The 21484-nt window shown below is 47.8% G+C and overlaps 1 protein-coding gene across 3 annotated transcripts in view; it reads right to left on the bottom strand.

Annotated features, from left to right (window-relative positions):
- The window catches only part of zfhx3 (zinc finger homeobox 3), a 124622-nt gene that overhangs the window by 50358 nt on the left and 52780 nt on the right, over positions 1 to 21484 (bottom strand). For all 3 annotated transcript variants that reach the window (XM_008120614.3, XM_062961776.1, XM_062961777.1), the window contains one exon: positions 431 to 3246. In XM_008120614.3, the coding sequence (XP_008118821.1) occupies positions 431 to 3200 (2770 nt within the window). In that variant the 5' untranslated portion in view covers positions 3201 to 3246. The remainder of the gene's footprint in view (positions 1 to 430; positions 3247 to 21484) is intronic.

Below are 21484 nucleotides of genomic sequence, written 5' to 3'. Positions count from 1 at the left end.
AAGGCCCACTTCTCCTTCACACCATCTTCCATATTTTCTCCCAGAGGAACCACATTTTTCGTTTCTCCACCTGCTCTTGGCCCTAATGACGGGGCATGTGGTTAGGAGAACATAGCAGCAGCTGAAAGCTCCTGAACCAGAGAGAAGTCTTTAGGCCTCCAGAGCAAAGCCTCTTTGTTGCGTCCTACTCTGAACCTCAACAACAGCCCCAGTCCTTTGTCAAGAGAAGAATGGCAGCAAATCCTACTGCAGAGGAAGGAAGGGTCTCCACATGCGGCACGCTGCATTCCTTCTCTCGGGAATAGAACTAAAATTCACAAAGAAATCCAGAGCATGTGGCTACTTCTGAGGATTCTTGAGCAGTGGCAAGCCCCACAAGCACACACACATACAACCCCCACAAGCCCAGCACAAGAGTAGGTCACCTCACCTAGAGATGGGGTCATGGAGGCGATGGTATTGCTGGGGTCCAGCTGGAAGCTGCCCATCACAAACGGCGCCTCTGAAGCTGGGCTGTCCATCTTCAGATTGGGCAGGGTCATGTTCTGTGCCAGGTAGTACTGGTACAGCTCTGCCTCAGCAGGCAGGCTGCCCAGGCCCAGGTGGCGGTTGTGCTGCATTTGGCTCATGTTCTGCTGGAGCAGCATCATGTTGTGCATGTGCTTCTCACTGGTCATGTGGATGCGAAGGTTCCTGGCCACATTTGTCTCATAGTCACACACCTCGCACCGCCAGGTAGGTTTGCTTTTTGGTTTAGTCGGGGAGGGGGCCCGACAGCTACTCCCCATATTGGCTGCGGCTGCTGCTGCTGCTGCTGCTGCAGCGGCTGCCGCTGCCGCCGCTGCAGCTGCAGCAGCTCCAGCAGTGTGGCTGAAAACTTGTTCCCCGCCTCCGTTCTGCAGGTTTTGCATGTTGTTGAGATGCTTGTCAGACTGCATATGAATACTGAGGTTGCCTTTGGTAGTAGTGGAGTAGTTACACACCTCGCAGCGGAAGGGTTTGTAACCACAGGTGTAGCTCTCACCCCGTGCGAGCCGCGGATGAGGCTGCCCACTTTTGCAGTAGGAGCAGCTGCCCCCAGGCTCCGGGTGCTTCTCCTTCATGTGAGCCTCCAGCGTCTGCTGGTACTTATAGTGCCAGTTACATTTGGGGCACTTGAGTGTCTTGCATGAGTTTCGTGAATGCATCATGGTCATGTGGCCGCCAAGCGACCGCGAGGAGCCCAGGACCGTGTCACACTTGGGGCACTCCACGCCACTCCCCGAGGGGCACTCCCCATCCCCGAGTTCACAGAGTGGCCCCATGTGCTGGTGATGGGAGACATAGACCCCGTCCTCGCCCTCAACACTCTCATTTGGTTCTGCTACTGTGGCATTGTCTCTATTGGCACTTTCATTGCTGAAGTCCAGCCTCCTGCGGCCCTCACTGCCTTCACTGTTAAAGCTTAAACAATTCCTCCTGTTTGCACCATCAAAGACAAAGGAAGAAGCAGAATTAGAAGAAGCCGTGCCGTGGGACGGAGCCTGAAGCACGTTAGGCATTAAGGGAGAAATGCTTTGGTTTGAGAGAGCAAGGTCCTTTGGGCTGCCGCCACTGCTGCCACTGCAGCCTGCCACCGACCCAGACTCTTCGGGAGGCCTCTCCTCCAGGTCATCCTCCAGCTCGCTTGCAAACAGCCCTTTGCACCCCTCCTCCTCCATGTCCTCCTCCATTTCCTCTTCCTCCTCCTCCATTTCCTCCTCTTCCTCCATTTCCTCCTCCTCTATTTCCTCCTCCTCCTCTTCCTCTTCCTCCTCCCCAGCTGGCTCTGCTTTCTCTGAGGGGCTGTGCTGGTTAGCAGGCTCTTGTTTCTCTAGGTCTGCCACCCCCCCAGGGTTCTTCCCCTCAGAAAAAACAGGTGGGCTAGAGGCCAGTGGGACAAGGGGAACTGAGGTAATTGGTGTCTTCAAAGCTGAACTTGTTAGCCCTCCAAGGTTCAAGAGGCCCCCAGGGGCCAAGCGGCCAGACTGGGGCTGTTCTGCTCCACTGGCAGCCCCAACCTGGGCACCCTCCTCCCCTTCCATGCGTATCCCACTGAATTTGCCATAGAAACTGTGTCCAGGGCCTATGAGGTTTGCTGTGGAAACTAAAGGACGTGGAAAGTTTTTGGTTTTTGGTTCCAAAAAGCTTACAAGGGGTTCCTTGTCTTTGCCTATCCCTTGGATGATAGCGGAGATATTCTTATTGCTAAGAATTTTCCGCTCTTCCTCGCTCAGAGTCATTCGATGGTCATGCACCGCATGGGTCACAAATGAGCGGACATACCCAAAGGAGAGTTTGCACAAGAAACACATCAGGATGGGCTTCCGCTTCCCATACAGCACAAAGCTATTGAACTTGGACAGGTCCACATTGTTGGGAACATCTTTGGATACACAGGAACTTTTGGCAGAACCATCACTGTTCAGGTAATCCTTGTTGCTTTTGTAGCGCACATCAAAAACACGGAAGCTGTGCAAGACAGGACTGAGCCCTGCCAGGGCTGAGGTATTTGGGGAGGCCGGCTCTGAGCCCTCAAACCACTTCCCAAAGGACGAGGCTATGTGGAAAGTGTTGATGATCTGGGGGTAGGCGGGGGTGGGGGCAGCAGCCGTGGCCTCGCCTTGCTTGCCCCCTGGGCTAGGGATGGAGTTCGTGAAAAGAGGGGGAAGCGCCCCGCCGCCGTGGCCAGCCCCCCACAGCCCTCCACTCTGGATCAGCTGGCTGAGGCTCTCCACAACGTATGCCGAGCCATCTGGCTGGTAGACAATCTCCCCAGCCAGGTTCTCCACATCGTCGCTCTCCTCCTCCCCCTCCTCGCCAGTCTCGCTCCCACAGTCCTTCTGCAGGGGGACAAGCGGACGGGCGCTGGATGGACAATGATGCTCCATGTAGCCCTGCAAGCTGATGAAAGAGGCAGAGCATTCGTTGCAGCTGACCTCCTGGCCGGCCAGCTCCGCACCGGGGCTAGTAGGAGCAGGGCCAGCAGTGCTTCCAGGGGAGTGCTCTCGGAAAGGGCCCCGCCGCTGGTCTAGGGCTCCGTGGCTCTCCACTGCAGGTGGCTCCATGCTGGCAGCCATACCAGGGAGGTGGGAGCTACCAAGTTCAGTCCATTGCTGGTGCTGAGGGAGAGCACACCCATTGTCCTTCCCCAAGGTGACGGGTGAGTCACAGCCTTCCATGGCATGGAATGCGTGGAGCACTCATTGCACCCAGTACGACTTGGACCTAAAAGCAGACAAAGAGAGGAGAGGAGAGGGAGAGGGGAAGAGAGAGAGGCAGGTCAGTCAGGAGTAAGCACAGACTGCATGTCCACATAGAGCAGTTACGGCATGCACAAACCCCAGTTGCCAAAGGGGCCGCTGCTGCCAAGCCTGGAAAACACAGGGGGGAGGAGCCTGAAACCCATCAGCCCAAGACAAAGCAGTAGGGAAGAGACAGGGGGAAAGGCCCTTCTCATCCCAGGGAGGAAAGCACCTCTGCTTCTTGAATCTCAAGTGCTTGCTCACGTATGGGAAATAAACTGCAGCCGTTTCTACAGGGAGGTCACCACGGATGCATCCTGAGGCCTGCTCAGAGGAAGCTAAGGCTTTCTTTCCTGGTCATGTGACCCTTGCCCCTTCAGGATAGACAAGTATGGCATGCCAGACTCCCTCAGAACTACTATACAAAGTCCCAGAATACTTGTAAAGTATCTATACACACAAACGATTGTCTATGTACAAAGAAAATGTGTCCAAATGACATATATTGTTACAGTTCCCCGTACAAAGCTCAATTTGGCCGTACCCAACAAAATGAAAAGGAGCAACAGCTCTAACACAAAAGTTGTTCAAGTCTGGTATTGGGTCCAATACATATAGGCTTCAGGGATACAGTCAATGAAAATATCTTCCAAACAGATGGTTGGTCGTGTTGCTGTATACTGGATTGAAGAAAATAATGATGGAGCACTGCTCTCAAAAAAGTCTTCAAAAGTAAAGTCCAAATAAAGTCCCAAGTCTACAGGGGTCCCGGGTATTTTTGACCCTGTTTCAGGGAAAAACCCCTTCTTCAGGAGTTGTTAAACTCAGCAACAATGAATTTCTATCTAAAACAAAACATAGAGTAACAAGTATTTTACCAGCAGTATTAACAGAAGTAAAGGTAACCTATATAACAGTATTATACTTACATAGTGCTAAATGCTTTCACTGAGTGACTCTGCTTGTGGTGATTTCAACTGCGAGTAATTCTGGAGGTTCATTCAAAGGTTTTTAAAGAGTACTTGAAGGTTTAAAGGAAACAGCTAAAATTAAGCGATTCATTAAGTCCCTGAGGGGAAAAGGTTTTAAACTTAAAGATCCAGTACATTTCCCTTTGGGATAATAGTTTTTCCAAGTCCATGAAAGGTTTTTGAGAGATGCATTCCAGAGCACAAAATTTAAATGAGGTAGATGAATGTTTGTATTGGGTGAAGTGTGAATATAAAAGAGATTCTGTAGATAAATTTTTGATTCTGGATTTATGTTCAGAGATTCTGATTCTCAAGGATCTGGTTGTTTTTCCGATATACCAGAGATCACAGTCACATGTCAAGAGGTAGATTACATTGCTGCTATTACCAACCTATTGCAACAGACCCCACTAAACACATTCAGTCCCTTATTAGGGTGGTGTGTCAAGAGGGATTATCCATGGGATTTATTTCTTCTTCTACATTTAAATACTTACAAAATGACTTCCCCAGGATACCTATCTTTTATATTCTTCCTAAGATTCACAAAGGCATCACTCCACCCCCAGGCCGACCTATTATTTCTGGTTCATCTTCTGTATTGGAACCAGTTGCTAAATATCTAGACTCCTTTTGCCAACCATTTGTCCCTCTCTGTGATTCCTACATTAAAGACACAAAGCACTTCATTAATATCGTAGAAAATCTCAAAATTGAGGAGGACAGCATTTTAGTTACGATTGATGTCACCTCACTCTATACTAACATTCCACTAGATGAGGCTCGTACCATCATAGAGAATATCCTTCGTAGGAGAACAAAATTGCAACCACCTACACATTTCTTGATGGACCTGTTAGATATAGTACTGGAGAAAAATTATTTCCGTTTTCAAAACCAATTTTACTTTCAGACCTTCGGTGTCGCTATGGGAAGTCCGTTAGCCCCATCGATTGCCAATCTATTCATGGCACATTTAGAAAACACTATATTGCTTAATCCATCTTTAAATATGTACTATGCTAATATAATATACTATGGCCGATTTATTGATGATATATTCATAGTATTTAAAACAACTGAGGCCGCAGTAGGATTCTCGAATTGGATTAACACTATACATACGTCTATTAAGTTTACCAGTCATCTCAACCTGTCACATATCAATTTTTTAGATGTTACTGTGTATAAATATCATAACTGTTGGTCAAGAACTTCAGAAAACCATCAGATAAAAATTCTTTTCTTCATTATAACAGCTTCCACCACTTTGGTTTGGAAGACCAATCTTCCATTTTCACAACTACTTAGACTAAAGCGTAACTCAAGCTCTAATGAACACTTCATTCATGAAAGCCTGACCTTAAGCCAGGAGTTTAGAAGTAGAGGCTATCCTAAACATGTCATCAAAAAGGCATTAATTAAAGCTGAAAAAACTGATAGAACCACCCTACTGAAAGAATCTGCTAAACCAACTAAAAATCAAATTATCTGGACACAAGAATTATCGCATTACTCCAAACACATAATCCAAATTATAAAAAAGCACTGGCATCTTCTTCAAGATATTTCAGGTTGTGATAAAATACCTATTTTTGGAAACAGGCGTACTAAAAATATTAGAGAATATTTAATCCATACAGATTTAATTACTCCCATTAGTACACCGAAGAGCACCCTGAGAGGCCATTATCCTTGTGGTCACTGTAAGTGTTGTCCTCAATCTTGGAAGACTAAGGAGATATATAATCATAGGAACAAAGTGGGCACCACACTAAAACATTTTTCTACTTGTAATAGCAGCAATGTAATCTACCTCTTGACATGTGACTGTGATCTCTGGTATATCGGAAAAACAACCAGATCCTTGAGAATCAGAATCTCTGAACATAAATCCAGAATCAAAAATTTATCTACAGAATCTCTTTTATATTCACACTTCACCCAATACAAACATTCATCTACCTCATTTAAATTTTGTGCTCTGGAATGCATCTCTCAAAAACCTTTCATGGACTTGGAAAAACTATTATCCCAAAGGGAAATGTACTGGATCTTTAAGTTTAAAACCTTTTCCCCTCAGGGACTTAATGAATCACTTAATTTTAGCTGTTTCCTTTAAACCTTCAAGTACTCTTTAAAAACCTTTGAATGAACCTCCAGAATTACTCGCAGTTGAAATCACCACAAGCAGAGTCACTCAGTGAAAGCATTTAGCACTATGAAAGTATAATACTGTTATATAGGTTACCTTTACTTCTGTTAATACTGCTGGTAAAATACTTGTTACTCTATGTTTTGTTTTAGATAGAAATTCATTGTTGCTGAGTTTAACAACTCCTGAAGAAGGGGTTTTTCCCTGAAACAGGGTCAAAAATACCCGGGACCCCTGTAGACTTGGGACTTTATTTGGACTTTACTTTTGAAGACTTTTTTGAGAGCAGTGCTCCATCATTATTTTCTTCAATCCAGTATACAGCAACACGACCAACCATCTGTTTGGAAGATATTTTCATTGACTGTATCCCTGAAGCCTATATGTATTGGACCCAATACCAGACTTGAACAACTTTTGTGTTAGAGCTGTTGCTCCTTTTCATTTTGTTGGGTACAGCCAAATTGAGCTTTGTACGGGGAACTGTAACAATATATGTCATTTGGACACATTTTCTTTGTACATAGACAATCGTTTGTGTGTATAGTCTCCCTCAGAAGCCAGCAGCACCTTGGCAGGTCTGAATCTGACCTGCTTGCTCTTGAGAACCCAGGAAGGAAACAACTGGGCCATTTCACTGACTCATGGCCACAAGGGAGTTGGTACAAGTGCCTCCTGGCTACAGCCTCTACACTAGTGGTTTCCAACCTTTGGGTCTTCAGGTGTTTTGGACTTCAACTCCCAGGAATCCCAGCCAGCTCACCAGCTGTTAGGAACTGTGGGAGCTGAAGTCCAAAACACTTGGAGACACAAAGATTGGGAACCACTGCTCTACACGAAAGGACAAGAGGGTCATGATGGGTCAGGCGCATGATTTCCTCAGCTTCATCAGGCTCTTGTTTCATCATGGCCACTCCCACCACCTGTGTCCACATAAACAATGCTGTCGAGCAAAACTCCAGTGTGATACTTGTTCTAAAGATGCATTTGCGGTACTGTCGCCATACAAGCAGAGATCAGAGCACATGCACAGCAATGGCTGCAGCATTATCAAGGAAGGCTGAGTGTCCTTACATTCCCAGTGGAGCCATGCCCTCAGCAGAATTGGCGGGGGGACAGCACAGCAAAATCAACCTCTGTGGCCTGGCCATGCTGCAGCAAAGGCTGGAGTGCTGATCAGCTTGCCTGCATGCACTTCCTGCTTCCTTCCCAGGACTGCCTGGAGGCGGGAGTCAAAGAAGCAGGAAGGCCCATCCGCGAGCAGAGAGATGCCAAAGTGAGAGCAGACTCTCGCTGGCATGCAGCCCTTGCAAATGCATACGCGTGCAGGCCCCAACTCTCCTTTCCAAGTCCCACATGTCCTTTCAGCCATTTGCCCCTCTCACTTTCCATGCCCTCTATTACCAGTCTGGCGGGACTCAATATCCCCTGGGACAAGGCCTCACGGATTGCTCCATAGGCCCTCGTATGGGCCAGGCCAGGCTCCCCCAGCAGCACCTCCTTTGCCTCTCCTTCCGCTGAAGACTGGGGGTGTGGGGAGGGAGGCTCTGAAGTCTCCCCTTGAGCCCTATGGGGCAGAGCGCCGAGCCCCCATCTCCCCATCCACACACCACCACTTCTCTGTCCTGCCACTAATTTCTCACAGCTCAGGAAATCCCTTCATAGATTTCCTGCTTTGGATGAGCTCCGCACAGAAGAAGGCTCAAGTACAAACTTTTGTAGGGATAAGTGGCAGCATGACCCCAGACTGAAGACAACATGGAAGGCCCACAGGAGGCAAAACTGGTGTTCCCAGCTGAAGAGGGGCTGCTAGAAACCCACACTGCTGGCGCTGACGTTGAGGGGCCTGACTGACAGCCTGGGCCCAAAGGGTTGGCAGAGCTGATGGGGTGGGAGGGTTAACAGTCTGATTGTAAAATCAATATCATAAATGCTTGGTAAGTTACAGGAACAAGCGGGAAGAGAAGGCTGCGATTGATAAAGGACTGCGGCTTTGATGCTGCACTAGGGACTTGTTTATTGACAGGAAAGCCAATCTCCTCTGCAGGCCGGGCTAGGCCAGAGAAGCCGGCAATGGCTTCCCAATTAATTGGTGGCTTCTTGGCCTCCCAGCTGCCCTCCACATCACTGCCCACTGCCAGTTAACCACTGGCTAGAAAAGGCCTCGAAAGCAAGGCTTCTTCCAGAGATCACCAAAGCCTTTGCAGCCATTCTATTTGGGGCTGCTGATTCCTTAGGGCCATGGGTTCCCCCTAAGAGCACAGTCCCATGCTGAGCACAGGCCTGAGTTCCTGGAATTGCTGCAGGAACCCCAAATGCACAGCCCTTGGCCAAGCCTCACCTATGCTCCCAACGCCAGACCCTCCCTCTCCACCAGGCAGTCATTAAGGGAAAGGTAGCTCTTACTTAAGGAGGCAGAAGTCAACTAGTCAGGTCGATCAGAGCACTGTCTGTAAACATGTTTTCCCGTAAAATCAATGATCTTCCGTTAGAGAGCGCACTGGCTGGGAACCTGAAGCCACCCCCTCCTCCCACCCCCCAGGTCCATTTCATCTTTTAAAAGGACTCCCTGGACTCCATCTTACAGAATAACTATTGGCAGTCTCTAAAGCCCCATATTGTGGGCCAGGGTTTTGGATGGGCTATTGGACTCCTAGGTCCAGGGGATTTGGGATGAGATAGATTATCTGGATGCACCTCAATTCAGCTTCAGGGCTAATTACAGGACAGAGACAGCTTGGGTCACCCTTGGGAACTGGGTGACTGGGAACCAAAGAGGGAAAGTGGGTCTCTGTTGGTTCTGCTGGACCTCCCAGTGGCTTTCAAAGCCATCATCCAGGTTTCCATGTGTCCTGCCTGACTTGGAGGTCCTCTTTTGTAGTGGCTCTGTTCTGTTCTGTTCAGTTTCTGGGCTGCTGGCTTGTGGGGTCTCCCAGGACTCACTTCTGTTCTCTAAGGAGCAGCACTACCAGTCCCCCATAAAGTAAGGGGCATCGCTGGGTCCCCATCCTGCAAGCAGAACCTTTGGAGAAATGCCAGGGCTGTCCCCCCACTTTGACAGTAAGAACAAGAGTGGTCCCTCAGTGGGGCCAATCCCCCAAAGCTGTCTCTGTACCAGGAGAGGGGCGGGCACTCCTTCCTCAGCAGGGCTATTTCCAGCACAGACGTCAACTCAGACTGGAAGTGAAATCAGCAAGCTCAGCCTGTTCTTCTTCTTCTTCGGGGAACACACATTAACCTCTGTGCTGTGCTTCCCACAAGGGCCAAGCAGCCCTGAGATGTTGTGGGAGGGCAGGGAACCAGTCGTCCTCAGCAGCTCAGAAGGGCCCTCCCCTACACTGGCCTTGACCCCAGCTAGCTCCCCTTCTGCCCTCCAGAGGCACAGAAGGAAAGAGTGGTTTTTCAGTGGGAAAAGGAATGCTGGGCTGCCATGCTCTCCGCCTAGCAGATATACAAAATGGATTTATGGTGAGCTTCAATTAGCCCCCGTAGAAAACAAGGCCTTCAACATGTATCAGCCGCAAAGCAGAGAGGCAGCACACACTCTAGATCCTGGGGGAAACAAACTAACTGTGGCTTTCAACACTGTGGCAAACAAAATACACACTTCAAGGCACCCATCATTTTCTCTTTACTTTTTTGAAAACCTATTTAGTTTCAAAGTATTTTTTTTAAGTTAAAAGCCTATTATGAACCAATTGAAATTATGTAACACAATTAGCTTCATTATTGATACAATATATAAATTCTGCCCCGGTTATTTATTGTTTTCTATATAGAGCATAAATTTAAAATGTTTGCCCCTAAAAGAGATTTCAGAACAACGAAGGAAATGTGAGCCAATGGGAAGAAACAATCCACAATGTGTGTCCTTGGCATGTTTACAGGTATGTCCTCTCTGAGAAGAGATATTCACTTTTGGAAAGAATGTTACAGATGTCAATCATATTTCCTTGTTTGTTTGTTTTTTAAACTAAAGGACCAGACTAAATGTGCCTAAGAGCTCCTGTGTGTGTGAGATGCTGGCAAAGGATATGTCTTAAGAGAGAATCACATTGGTACTTGAGCTAATGCTGAAGGAGCTTAGTACTAAGGAGAAAGCGGCAATGGCAAACTAACCATGAATGCTAGAATGAAACAATCCAAACTACAACAAGAAACGGTCCCAGAAAATGGGCATCCTATTCAGATGGCACCAAAGAAGCTGCTGGGAAAGAGCGAAGGACATGTGCAAACATCTCTGGGCTCAGTGAGGCAACCAGTTAACAACTATATAGATCTGTTGTGCTTTGGACGCCGCACACTTTGTACCACTTCAGACAGAATCGCCATTTCTATTTTCACTCTACACACCAGGATCTTCTTGCGTCCTTCTATCCCTCAACAGCAAACTTGGATGGCCAAGTGCCAATCACACTGGAGATCCAAGAAACAAGGCAACAGAGATAGGTCTGCTGAGGAAACCGAAGGCATTCTTAGAAAAGGAAAGCTGAAGGCAGCATGGACCCATGGAAGGAAGGGGTGTGTGTGTGTGGCATCAACTGGTAGTAGAAGAGCCTCATCCCAAGTCCCAGCAGGAGGCCTAGAAGCCAGCTTCCCTCCCACATCCCTCCCTCCTTTACTGCAGATGCTTTGCACCCTCATTTCCCATGGTGCCCCCATGCACGTCTCATGCTCCAGAGAAGAGGAATACCAGGCTTCTGTGCTAAGGCACAGGCAGGGAAACTCAAGAGGCAGTAAGACTCCAGGGAAGACACTGCATGATTGCTTCAGTTCTTGTCTTGAGGGTCTTGAGCGGCCACATACCCAACAGCCATTTTGTGACTTCCTAAACTGCTTTCAGCCATTTTGTGAGGCTTCTCAGAAGTCTTTCTCAAAATCCCCCCTATATCTGCTGGCCCCTAAAGCCTGATCTATGCAACAGAAGAAGGGAGCCCCATTAACTGGGGGAGGGGCAAGGGACAGTTGGGAGTGTGGTGCCAAGAAGAGAAGCCAACCTTTTGGGGCACAGGACTGAAATGACAATCCTATAGCCTTGTCTCCTGCTAATGTCAGGGCTTAATTTTTTTTTTAAAAAAAATCTTATTGCTCTCTCACATGCCTGATAAAATTAAATTACCGGAACTGACACAGCTTCAGGCAGCAGCCATCCACGGAGCCTCTGAGGAGGTGATGCAATTCCATTTCCATTGATCAGAAACCAGCAGGGCAGCAAATGATAGGAAATGCCATTATAAGAAGGGTTTGGCCAAAAGGCCCAGTGCCCAAGCCAGCTCCTGCCCTCTGCGAAAAGGCTGCTGCCCAAACAGGAGAACAGGGCTCTGGGGGTGATCTGGGTCAGACAGGCAGGGCCCAAATGTTCCACAGAGTCAGGCCTCAGATGGATGGGTGGGTGGCAACTATGGCCTGAGCCAGCACTCAGCCAACTTGGGCACAATCTCAACAAAGTTCTGAGGCCAGGACAAGGGCCAGCCATTCTCTTCAGGCAACAGCAAGAAGCAAGTGTCTCTAGCCCCACAAGCAGAAGGGTGACAAAAGGAGACATAGGGTTCTGACCAGCCCCTGCCCACTGAGCCGCTCCACATCTTCCATCTCCAGTATCATCAACCCCATCACAGACCCTCACCACATTTTGATCGCTGGCCAGCTCAGGCCAAGAGTCATACCTCTCAGGCCACGGGCCACATGTATGTGTGTGTGTGTGTGGGGGGGGGGGGGGGGACGGGAACGGCTGGCCTTGTTGATTGTGCAAAAGCCCAGGGGTTACGAGAAGCCGACTGCAGCTGCATAGCTGTTATGGTAATCAATACGACTGAGATAATCAAGCAGCCTCAGCCACATCATTGATTACCAAACATGATAAAGCTGTTTATTATGGTAATGGCAAAGCCCCTGCTAGAGTACTTGGTGTTACCTATCTCCAGTTACTCAAAGCTGGGCAGAAAAAGCCCAGCCCAGCCAGGCCCAAGACCAAGGCCCTCTCTCTGCTTCTGTGCCTGGCAAACAACTCCAGATTAAAAAGTGTCAGAATTCCTGCTAATAAGACTGGCAGAAAGCTAAACAGAAGCTGGAGAGCTACACGGGGGGATGGGACAGGACAGGAACGGATGGGAGACTTTACTTGCTGGCCCCCAGAGGATGTAAGGTTGCCAGGCAGATGTTGAAGTGTGATTTGCAGCTGAACAAATTACCTTCTGTTTCCCACTGGCTCAGCAACAGCCTAAGTTACCAGACTTCGCAGCGATGGAGGAAACCTTGGGCAGGGAACAAAGAGAAGATCCATTTGTGGTAGAGCCGTACGCTCAGTCTGGAATCTTCAGACATCGAAATGATGCCCAGAGGACGATGTGGCAGCTCTCCTGGAGTAACCTCAATTTGGAACTCCAGGGAATCAGCCCAACCTTGCCTCCTTTGAATGCCTGCATAGGGGAAGACCAGGGTAACCCAGGCTGACCCCTTCTGAAGGCCTGAAAACCCTCTGTGGAAAGGGATCTAATACTAAGTGAGGCAATCAGTGGTAAAGCAGTAAGTGCAGCATCTCACTAAGGGAGACCAAGACTGCAAAACCTCTTCAAGGGCCCCCGCTTGGGACCCCAATCCACACATAAAAGCATCTGCTTGTATGCAAAATGGGAGTCTCAGCAACATCAGCACTTTTCAAGGCATTTAATTAAAGGAAGCTAAACAAATGGAAACTTTGAAAACAAACAGCTTTGGCAGTAGATTTAAAGATTGACAGGGGCATGGGGTACTCATCGGTGCCTTATGTGCACCCAAAGGATATACATCTTTACAAGATCCATCTCCAGGGGAAGAGGTTCAGATCTCTTGGGTGTTTATTATACAATACTAGCAAAGGTAAAACAAGGCCGGGGATATTTTATACTGGTTCCAGGCCTGGTGAGAGAAAACCACGATGAGTCCAAAAAAGAACAAATTTTCAAAGGTGGAAGAATGGACAAGCAGTAGGGTGATCAGAAAAGATGGCTTTTTTGTTACTATTTTTATTCAAGATTGAAGCCATATACATACTGCTCCAGCTACCTCAAAGAGTGGGGGAGATGGGGAAATGGCAGAGGTGGAGGTGGAGGCATCAGCAGGACCTCCCGCAACAGTAGCCCCAGCAGCAGACACTTCCATGAGTGCAATGCAGTGAGCTTCTGGTTGGTGGCCGACAGATTTCTTCTTCTTTGCCATGTCATGAACTCAGGCTTCCATGAACACAGGCCTCCTAGGCCTTTACCAGCACCCAAGGCAAACACGTCCCTTCGTGTTGCCTATGTCAATACAGGTTGCCCTGGGCACGGGGGGGGGGGGGGGGGTGTTAAGGAGGGGAGGAGGCTAAAGAAGAGATAAAAGAGAATGGTGAGGAGGGCAGGGCATTCTGACACACTCCTTTGCTCCCCCTTCTGCTCTGGAGGTCCAAAGGCAATGCAGCCAAGGCAACCAGGCACAGTGCCACCAAGGCCCTGACCTTTCCACAGCATCATCTTCGCAGACAGATGAAGGAAGAGTCTGGCCCCAAGGACTTCTGCTGCTGGGACCTGGATTCACTTCAGTGTAAGCAGGCTCCTCCTCCCCTACTCCTGAGGAACAAGAGGGCCAGTTTCACAAAGGACGAAGCAAGCCCAGAACTTCTGTGAAGCTTTTCAGCCATCTAGTGGTCACAATCACTAGCATTTGGAATGAAATGCTCTCTCTTTACAAACCAGCTCCCGGGAGGGCCACACAGTCAAGCCCCAGAGGACAATTCCACATTATTCCAACTGACCAAATGAGCTGACTGTACATTTAGAAGACTCTCCACCATAAAAGTGGCAAAGGTTCACAGAGCCGGCCCTAGGTATTTTTCAAGTGTAGGCGAACAGAATTTTGGCGCCCCCCCCCCAAACCAATCACTGAAAAATAAAAGCGTTGGATAAGCAAAAATGTTGGATAATAAGAAAGGATAAAGGAAAAGCCTATTAAACATTAAATTACATTATGATTTTACAAATTAAGCACCAAAACATCATGTTTTACAACAAATCAACAGAAAAAGCAGTTCAATACATGGTAATGTTATGTAGGAATTACTATATTTGCGAATTTAGCACTAAACATTGAACAGGGATATAGGGCAGTGTGGACTTAGATAACCCAGATAGCACTCAGTATTAAAAAAAACCTCTAAAATCAGGACAATAAATAAAGAACAACACTCTGAAAACAGAAGAAATCCAGACAGTAAACAATCAGGGACAGCTAACTCCTCCCAAAAAAAGATTCTCCCAGGCAAGAAGAAGCCAGGCCTTGAAACCACAGGGCCATTAAATGCTAATCAAGGTGATTAATTACAACATTCACACCTGCTTCAAAGAAAAGTTATTTCTGCCACCCTGGACCTTCTACAGATATATAAACCCCACATACCTAGCTTCCAAGTTCCCACAGACCTCACAATCGCTGAAGGCCCCAAAAGTGGGCTCGCGTGGTGCGAAGGTGGGTCCACGCCGGCCGGAAGGCCCAGCGCGGGCACCGGGAGGCCCAGCGTGGCGGCCGGAAGGCTCGAAAGAGAAGGAGGTGGAGAGTGGTGCCCTCCTCCCAGGACGATGGTGCCCCCGGGACGATGGCGCCACAGGCAAGTGCCTAGTTTGCCTTATGGTTGGACCGCCTCTGGTTCTATAACTAAAGCTCAAAGGCCTAATTTCCTACAATTCTGGCTCCTCATAACAGCACCAACGTTCCGACTTCTGAATAGGGCTGGACTGTTCCAGATAAACAAGTGGGGGCTTTGCCTAGGAACATACACTAGGGAGTGTTTTTAAGATTTTTTTAAAAAGATATTTTAAAGATGTTTTAAATTGTTAGATTTTAGCCTTTCTTGTAAGCCGCCCCGAGCCCTAGAGGAGTGGCGGCATATAAGTTTAAATAATAAATAAATAAATAAAATACAATCTTTATAGCTTTCATGGATTAAACCTTCATTTTTTAATGGTGTGGAAATAAATGAAATAATTATGAACCTGTTGGATCTTAAAGCCCCAATGCTCTCATAAGTAATCCAAACAACTTGAAGTGGGGTATAGTGTGATTTGTGTGAAGAAATATGAAAATGGTACCACCAAAATGGGCAAGGCAGGAGCTGAATAACAACCAGTCTCATGCCTCTCCACCCATGGGATCTAACACAGACCTGGCCAGCCAGCGAATCTGCAACTGCCTCTCCAACTGCTCCAGCCTTTGACCTTTTTGCCAGTCCTGAGACCACTTTATTTTAGAACCACGGCATTTATGCTTACTCTAAAAGCAACAGTGGACCACACTTAGCAACGTTTCAGTTGGGTCTAATGGAGCAACATGGCCACTTTCACGTTTTCCATGAGCTGTTCTTCTGGCTGCATTGAAGGCTCTGGATCTGCCATACAAGATGCAATTTTATTACCCCTTGACCCAATCAAGGCCTCAGTGTGTTCTGATAATTAGTTTGTAACAGATCCTGAATATTGCTAGATGGACAGCTTATGCCAGGAGATCACTAGTATTCTGCGTCTGGAGTGCCACTTGCCAAAATGAGGACCCAGAACTGTGGAAGGCTAGAAGTTTGACACTAATAATAATTTATGTATGTAAGATATCCTCAGCTTGAAAGTTAAACAGATGGGTGATAAAATGCTCCCTTGTCTGACTTTCTTGCCAAATGGAAAACATTCGGTTTCTCCACATCTCTTTAAGAACCATCCATAGATTCTGAAGCCAACTGAAGATCTGGCCACAACCTGAGAAGAGGGAGCGGGGCTGCTGACATGGACGGCTGCACTTCCTGCTTCCCCAAAGTAATGCAACATTCATGGGCAATGCCCCTCTACTACAGCACTACTTACCCCCACCCCACCCCATCAGGGTAGGGCAGGGGGCATGCCACATGTGCAAGCAGCCCAGTCCTGCCAGCTGTGCATACTACTGACTATGCTCCAGCTTCCTGCCCCACAGTATTTATGGCTGAGATTGGTCCTCTTCCTGAACAAGGACAGCCCTTCCTCTCCACAGGACGTGAACTCTGCTGACATGAGTCACCCTGCTTTTGAGAAATGCTTCCCTTTGAAATGTGACCAAGCCAGTTTCTAGAAAGCAACGTGTTCCTCCTGAGAGTCCTATGCATGTGAGGTGGCACGTGGGTATGTTTTCTTCTATATCCCCTCATCCTTTCTAGAGAAAATGGAAGGCAATTACACCAGACCTCACGTACATGGAAGGGCCACATCAGCCCTGTTAGCTGCACTGCTGCCAACTCATATTTTTCAGAATCCCATTAACATGAGCTTCATTAACCAGAAGGGGAGTGAGATCAGAAAGCAAGTTCTAGTTGTGGCAAATGTGCCCTTCTGTTGTGGCATCATGACCAAGATGATTAAACAGTGGCAATTGAGACCACGTGCATTTTCATCTTTCACAAATGATATTTACATCCCTATTTTTTTCCACCAAGTACAGCCAACTTTCCCCATTAATCTTGGGAGAAATGGGGGCTCAGGCTGAAAACAATCAGCTTCTCCAACACAATCAAATTAGGCATTCTCCTACTTGCTGGCAAAAAATATCTGGTAAAGCAGATGGCAAGTGTCTGCAGTATAAAAACTGACCAGCTTTAGGGATAAAATCAACCCAGAACTTGGTCTGCACTAGAAGTACTTCTATTCTTATTTTATTTGAACTTAGGCTACCCTTCATCTTCTAGTCTGAAGATATGATACACTTTTTTAAATGAAAGAACATAAACACATCATTCAGTATATTCTTGCCCTGCAGGTCCTGAAATTGGCTAAATATACACTATTATACCTGGATGACAGTTCAAAGAAACTGGCAAGAGTAAAACGGGCTGGCCCAGTACTGTGTCATTGGTACGCTATGTTTCACAAAGGAAACAGCCAAAAGAGAAGATAATGGGGAAGCCTGCTTGGACTTCTCACCTGGGAGAGGCAGTCTGGCAAAGATCCATCAGCCCACCTTCCTGCCCACAGACATGAGGTTTTCAGCCTACCCTCACTGCCAACAGAGAGACCAAGCACCTCTTCACACAGAGACATCATCCCCTTAGAGCAGCCCCTGCTAGTCTGCAAAGCCTCCTGACACTCTATGACTGGAGGAACTGATTCAATGGCAAAAGTTTGTACCCAGACCCCCTGCCGGTCAGCAAACATGGCAGGCTGGTGGAGGGAGGACATAGTGGTAGTTTTGCAGGAGCTGCACCTGAGGGAATGGCTCCGATGTCAAGTGTCAGCCAGTAAATTGCTATTGGCTTTTCAATAAGCAGGAGCAGTGAGCTAAGTGTTTCCCTGCGTTGTGAAGGCTCACTCAGACTCAATACAGTGGTATTGACAGCACAATCACCCAGTAATCCAGGCCTCACTAACGGCTCAGCACTTCCCCACTGAAAAGACAGTTTCTACTTGGACATCAGCCCATTAGCTGGGTACGTTGCAATCATTGGCATCGCTGCCCCCCATGGCATTGCCCCCTAAAGCCAGCCTTGAAAAAAGGTCAGATTGCAGAAACCCCAGAGAGCTGCTCATCGGCCCCCTTCTTGTGCAAGAGACCCTCCATCCCATAATTAACCCCACCTTGACCAGAAACATCAGGTACTGTACAAAGTGTTACCCAATGCCTTTGGACAGAACTCTTGGGCATCTCCTTTGAGTGGTTGAGGCTCCAGGGACATATTGACTATAGGGGCCTATGGACTGTTCTCATGCACTTCCACCTCCCCATAGAACTGCAGCTGCCTTTTGCTAGAATGCCCAGTCAAAGAGGAAATCTCCTCACCTGTTTCCATAAATTAGCCGGTGCTCCCCCCAGCCTGCTTGTCTCCAAATCACAAGGGAGATAGGGCTATTATGGTAAATGAAGCAGCTGGCACCCGCCCCCCTCGTCTCCCTGGTTAGGAAGGGTTAACCCCATTCCCACTGTCATCTGATAACGGACTCTGAGGGAAGCGGGTTCTCTCATTTTGAGATATGATGTCACTAACCTTTATTGATCCACAATCAGAGAACTTTCCTTATCTCTCCCCGGTGGTGGCAATGGGCTGCCCTCCCAGGCTCAACTTGTGTTTCATGTGCTCATATTCTTGAAAAAAGAGTGGAAGACCCACAGGGCCAGGCTTTGCATGCACTGGTGCTGCACCAGTAATGCTCTTCTCCACTGTGCTCCCTGGCCACAGCAATGCATGGCCGTGGTGCCCCAAATGTAAACCTCCCTCCTTCCGGTGTGCCCTGGGTGGGAACAGAGGCACATCCCAGATGCCCTTCAACCAAGAATAGCTGAAGAGAAATAAAATGGTTCAGAATGCAGAAAGGGCAGGAACTTGACTCAAGTTGCGGGGGGAGAGATTCCCTCTAGCTTCAAGAGCAGCATCTTCTGCACAATAGTGACTGAGGAGTAAAAGCAGAGGACAGAAATCCTCCCGGCAGTGGGTTTCCTATGGGATCAATGGAAAGAGAGAGCCAGGCAAGTTTCCAACCAGACTGAAACACAGCCCAGAAATAGGGGGACTAGGAGACACCAGGGCAGGTGTAGTGCCAGAGGTAAAAAGCAGCTAAAATGCAGCACTGGAGAGGCAATGGAGTGGAGACAGATAGGAAAGTTTCAGTCCTTTTCCCTAGCCTGGTCACTTCCCCAGAACCTACTGCTTTCAAAGTTAACAAACTCTCTTCCAACTCCTCCTTTCTGGGGGGTATGGGAATGAATGCTACCCTGTTTCCCCTAAAATAAGACATCCCCAGAAAATAAGACCTAGTAGAGGTTTCGCTGAATTGCTAAATATAAGGCCTCCCCCAAAAGTAAGACGTAGCAAAGTTTTTGTCTGGAAGCATGCCCGCCGAACAGAACACCAGAGCATGCAGGATCAGTAAATGTATACACCATAGAGTGTTGTACATGGAAATATTGGTTGTAACAAGAAATTCTTGATAGGATTCACAGTTTGTCTGGTTATGCTGTTTTATGATGACAACTACTGTACAGTATATAATAAATGTTAAATTTTTTTCAACAATAAATGTGAATTCTTCCTCATGGAAAAAATAAGACATCCCCTGAAAATAAGACCTAGAGCACCTTTGGGAGCAAAAATTAATATAAGACACTGTCTTATTTTTGGGGAAACACGGTATGCCAGTGAGAACAGGGACCAGGGCTAGACCTAGCTGTAGAGCTACCAAGGGCCAGGGCCTCTCCCTGCTTCTGTCTGAAAGGGGAAAGGGGTGAGCCTAAAACAGCTTTTGTTTCTGGTACCTGTCCTACAAGACCAGGTTATGACCTGCTGCCCAAGCAAAGGCAGCATGAAAAGCTCTACCTTTCCAACAGTCCCTTTGCCAAAATGAAGGTGCAGGTCAATATAGAAAAACATGAACATCTGTAAGCAAGGGAAGGAATCACCCCTCCCATTGATTTTTGCTCTGGGTTATTAGAAAGAACATAACATTAATCTGGCGACTACTTCCCAATGCTGATGGCAAGGTAAGTCCAAGCTGGAGGTGAAATAAATTTATCAGACAAGCCATCTTCTCAAACGATAACCGCTGAAAACAGGAGACTCCCGCCTGGGCTGAATGACCCAATGTCCTTTCTTCTTGGACATCTGAAGGCAATAGCTTCCATCCATCATCAAATCATGAGCCAAGAAGGAGCAAGTAGGGGAAAGGGGCCAGGCCCTGTGGTTCCAATGCCATCTGATCCAAAGTGTGCGCCTCCACATTATCAAACCCTGCAAAGACTTATACATGCTGCAGCACTGATAGAGAGAGAACAGAGAGAGTGGCAAGGCAGGACCAAAACCTAGCAGGATGCAAGTGGAAAGAGTATGAACTCTTTGAATGACAACTTTCCAGAAGCATCAACCAGGGAGCTGTCCCTTCAGTAAAGTGGGCTCCTTGGTGGCTAGCATTGGTCTCTGAGTCCCTCCAGCCACAGAATCTCCCCCCTGAATCATGGTTCCACAAACCACTGCCAGTATGTCCAGCTAATACACCTGAGAGAAATTAGTAGGGGCCCACCAGCACCTGCATCCAGGAGGGGAAAGGACACGAGTCAAATGCCTGTGTGCTTATAAGGCCTTCCTTCCAGGAGCACAGAGGGTGGGTCTTTTTGGCCCCAACTGACTTGGAGGAAGGAAGGGAGGAATGAAGGGGCAGGAGGAGAATGGGCTCCCACCTCAGCCCCAAACAAGACCCTCCCCACAGGTATCTTGGCATCTCCCCACCCCAAACAGCATCCCACACCAGGCTGCCTCCCTGCCTGCCTGCTCCTTCTCTCTCAGGTAGCTGGAAGGTTGTAATTGGTGAGGCAGGAGATTAGAAATATCGGCAGCCTCTAAGTAAGACTTTAATTTACTGGCAGATCAATAGCACTAGGGTTATATTGGCAAAGTGTCTACAACTCTATTGACTCCTGCAATTCCTCTTATCAATTTATCAGAAATCTGGAAGCCAAAAGATATTGTTTGAAGAAAAAGGCAGGTGGGAACACTGTGCTCTGCTGCAGCTGCCTATCCAGGAGCTCTAGATGAAGAAGCCAATGATAAACCATTACCAGCAGCAAGAGAGCTAATAAGGAGGGAACCCCTGCCTCTGCTCCCCCTTCTTCTTGGGTCAAACCAGTCACCTCCAGTCCCACTCTCTTGGACACTGCATCAACTCTGGTCCTCCTCCTGAGGAGGAATGTAGCTCAGGGCAGGGCCTCTGCTTTGCGTGCATAAGGCCCAGCCCTTTGGGAACTGATTGTCTGAATAAAGGGAGTAAGAAGGAAAGCAAGACTGGCCTGTAGCAAAAGCACCGATAAGGCACTGTGGCGTAGCTGCTCAGGACAAAGCTAAAGGTCACATGAATCAGTACATCTTTTTGGCCAGGCTCTGGCTGGTGGGTTCAGGCTTTCATTTTTAAAACACTGCCAAAAAAAAAAAAAAAAAGACTAGGCACAGCCTTGTCTCTACTTAATACACAGAGAATAGAACACTAATGTTTTCAAAAAGGAGCCAAAGGCACCTGTATGTTTGTGTCTGTGCATACATTTGTGCATACGCATGCTGCCATTTTGTCTGCTGAGCAAAGGATGGT

Source organism: Anolis carolinensis, unplaced genomic scaffold (genome assembly GCF_035594765.1).
Source record: "Anolis carolinensis isolate JA03-04 unplaced genomic scaffold, rAnoCar3.1.pri scaffold_9, whole genome shotgun sequence".
Taxonomy (NCBI): domain Eukaryota; kingdom Metazoa; phylum Chordata; class Lepidosauria; order Squamata; family Dactyloidae; genus Anolis; species Anolis carolinensis.
The sequence above is the reverse complement of the archived record's forward strand: the minus strand, read 5'-3'. Positions and strand labels throughout refer to the sequence as shown.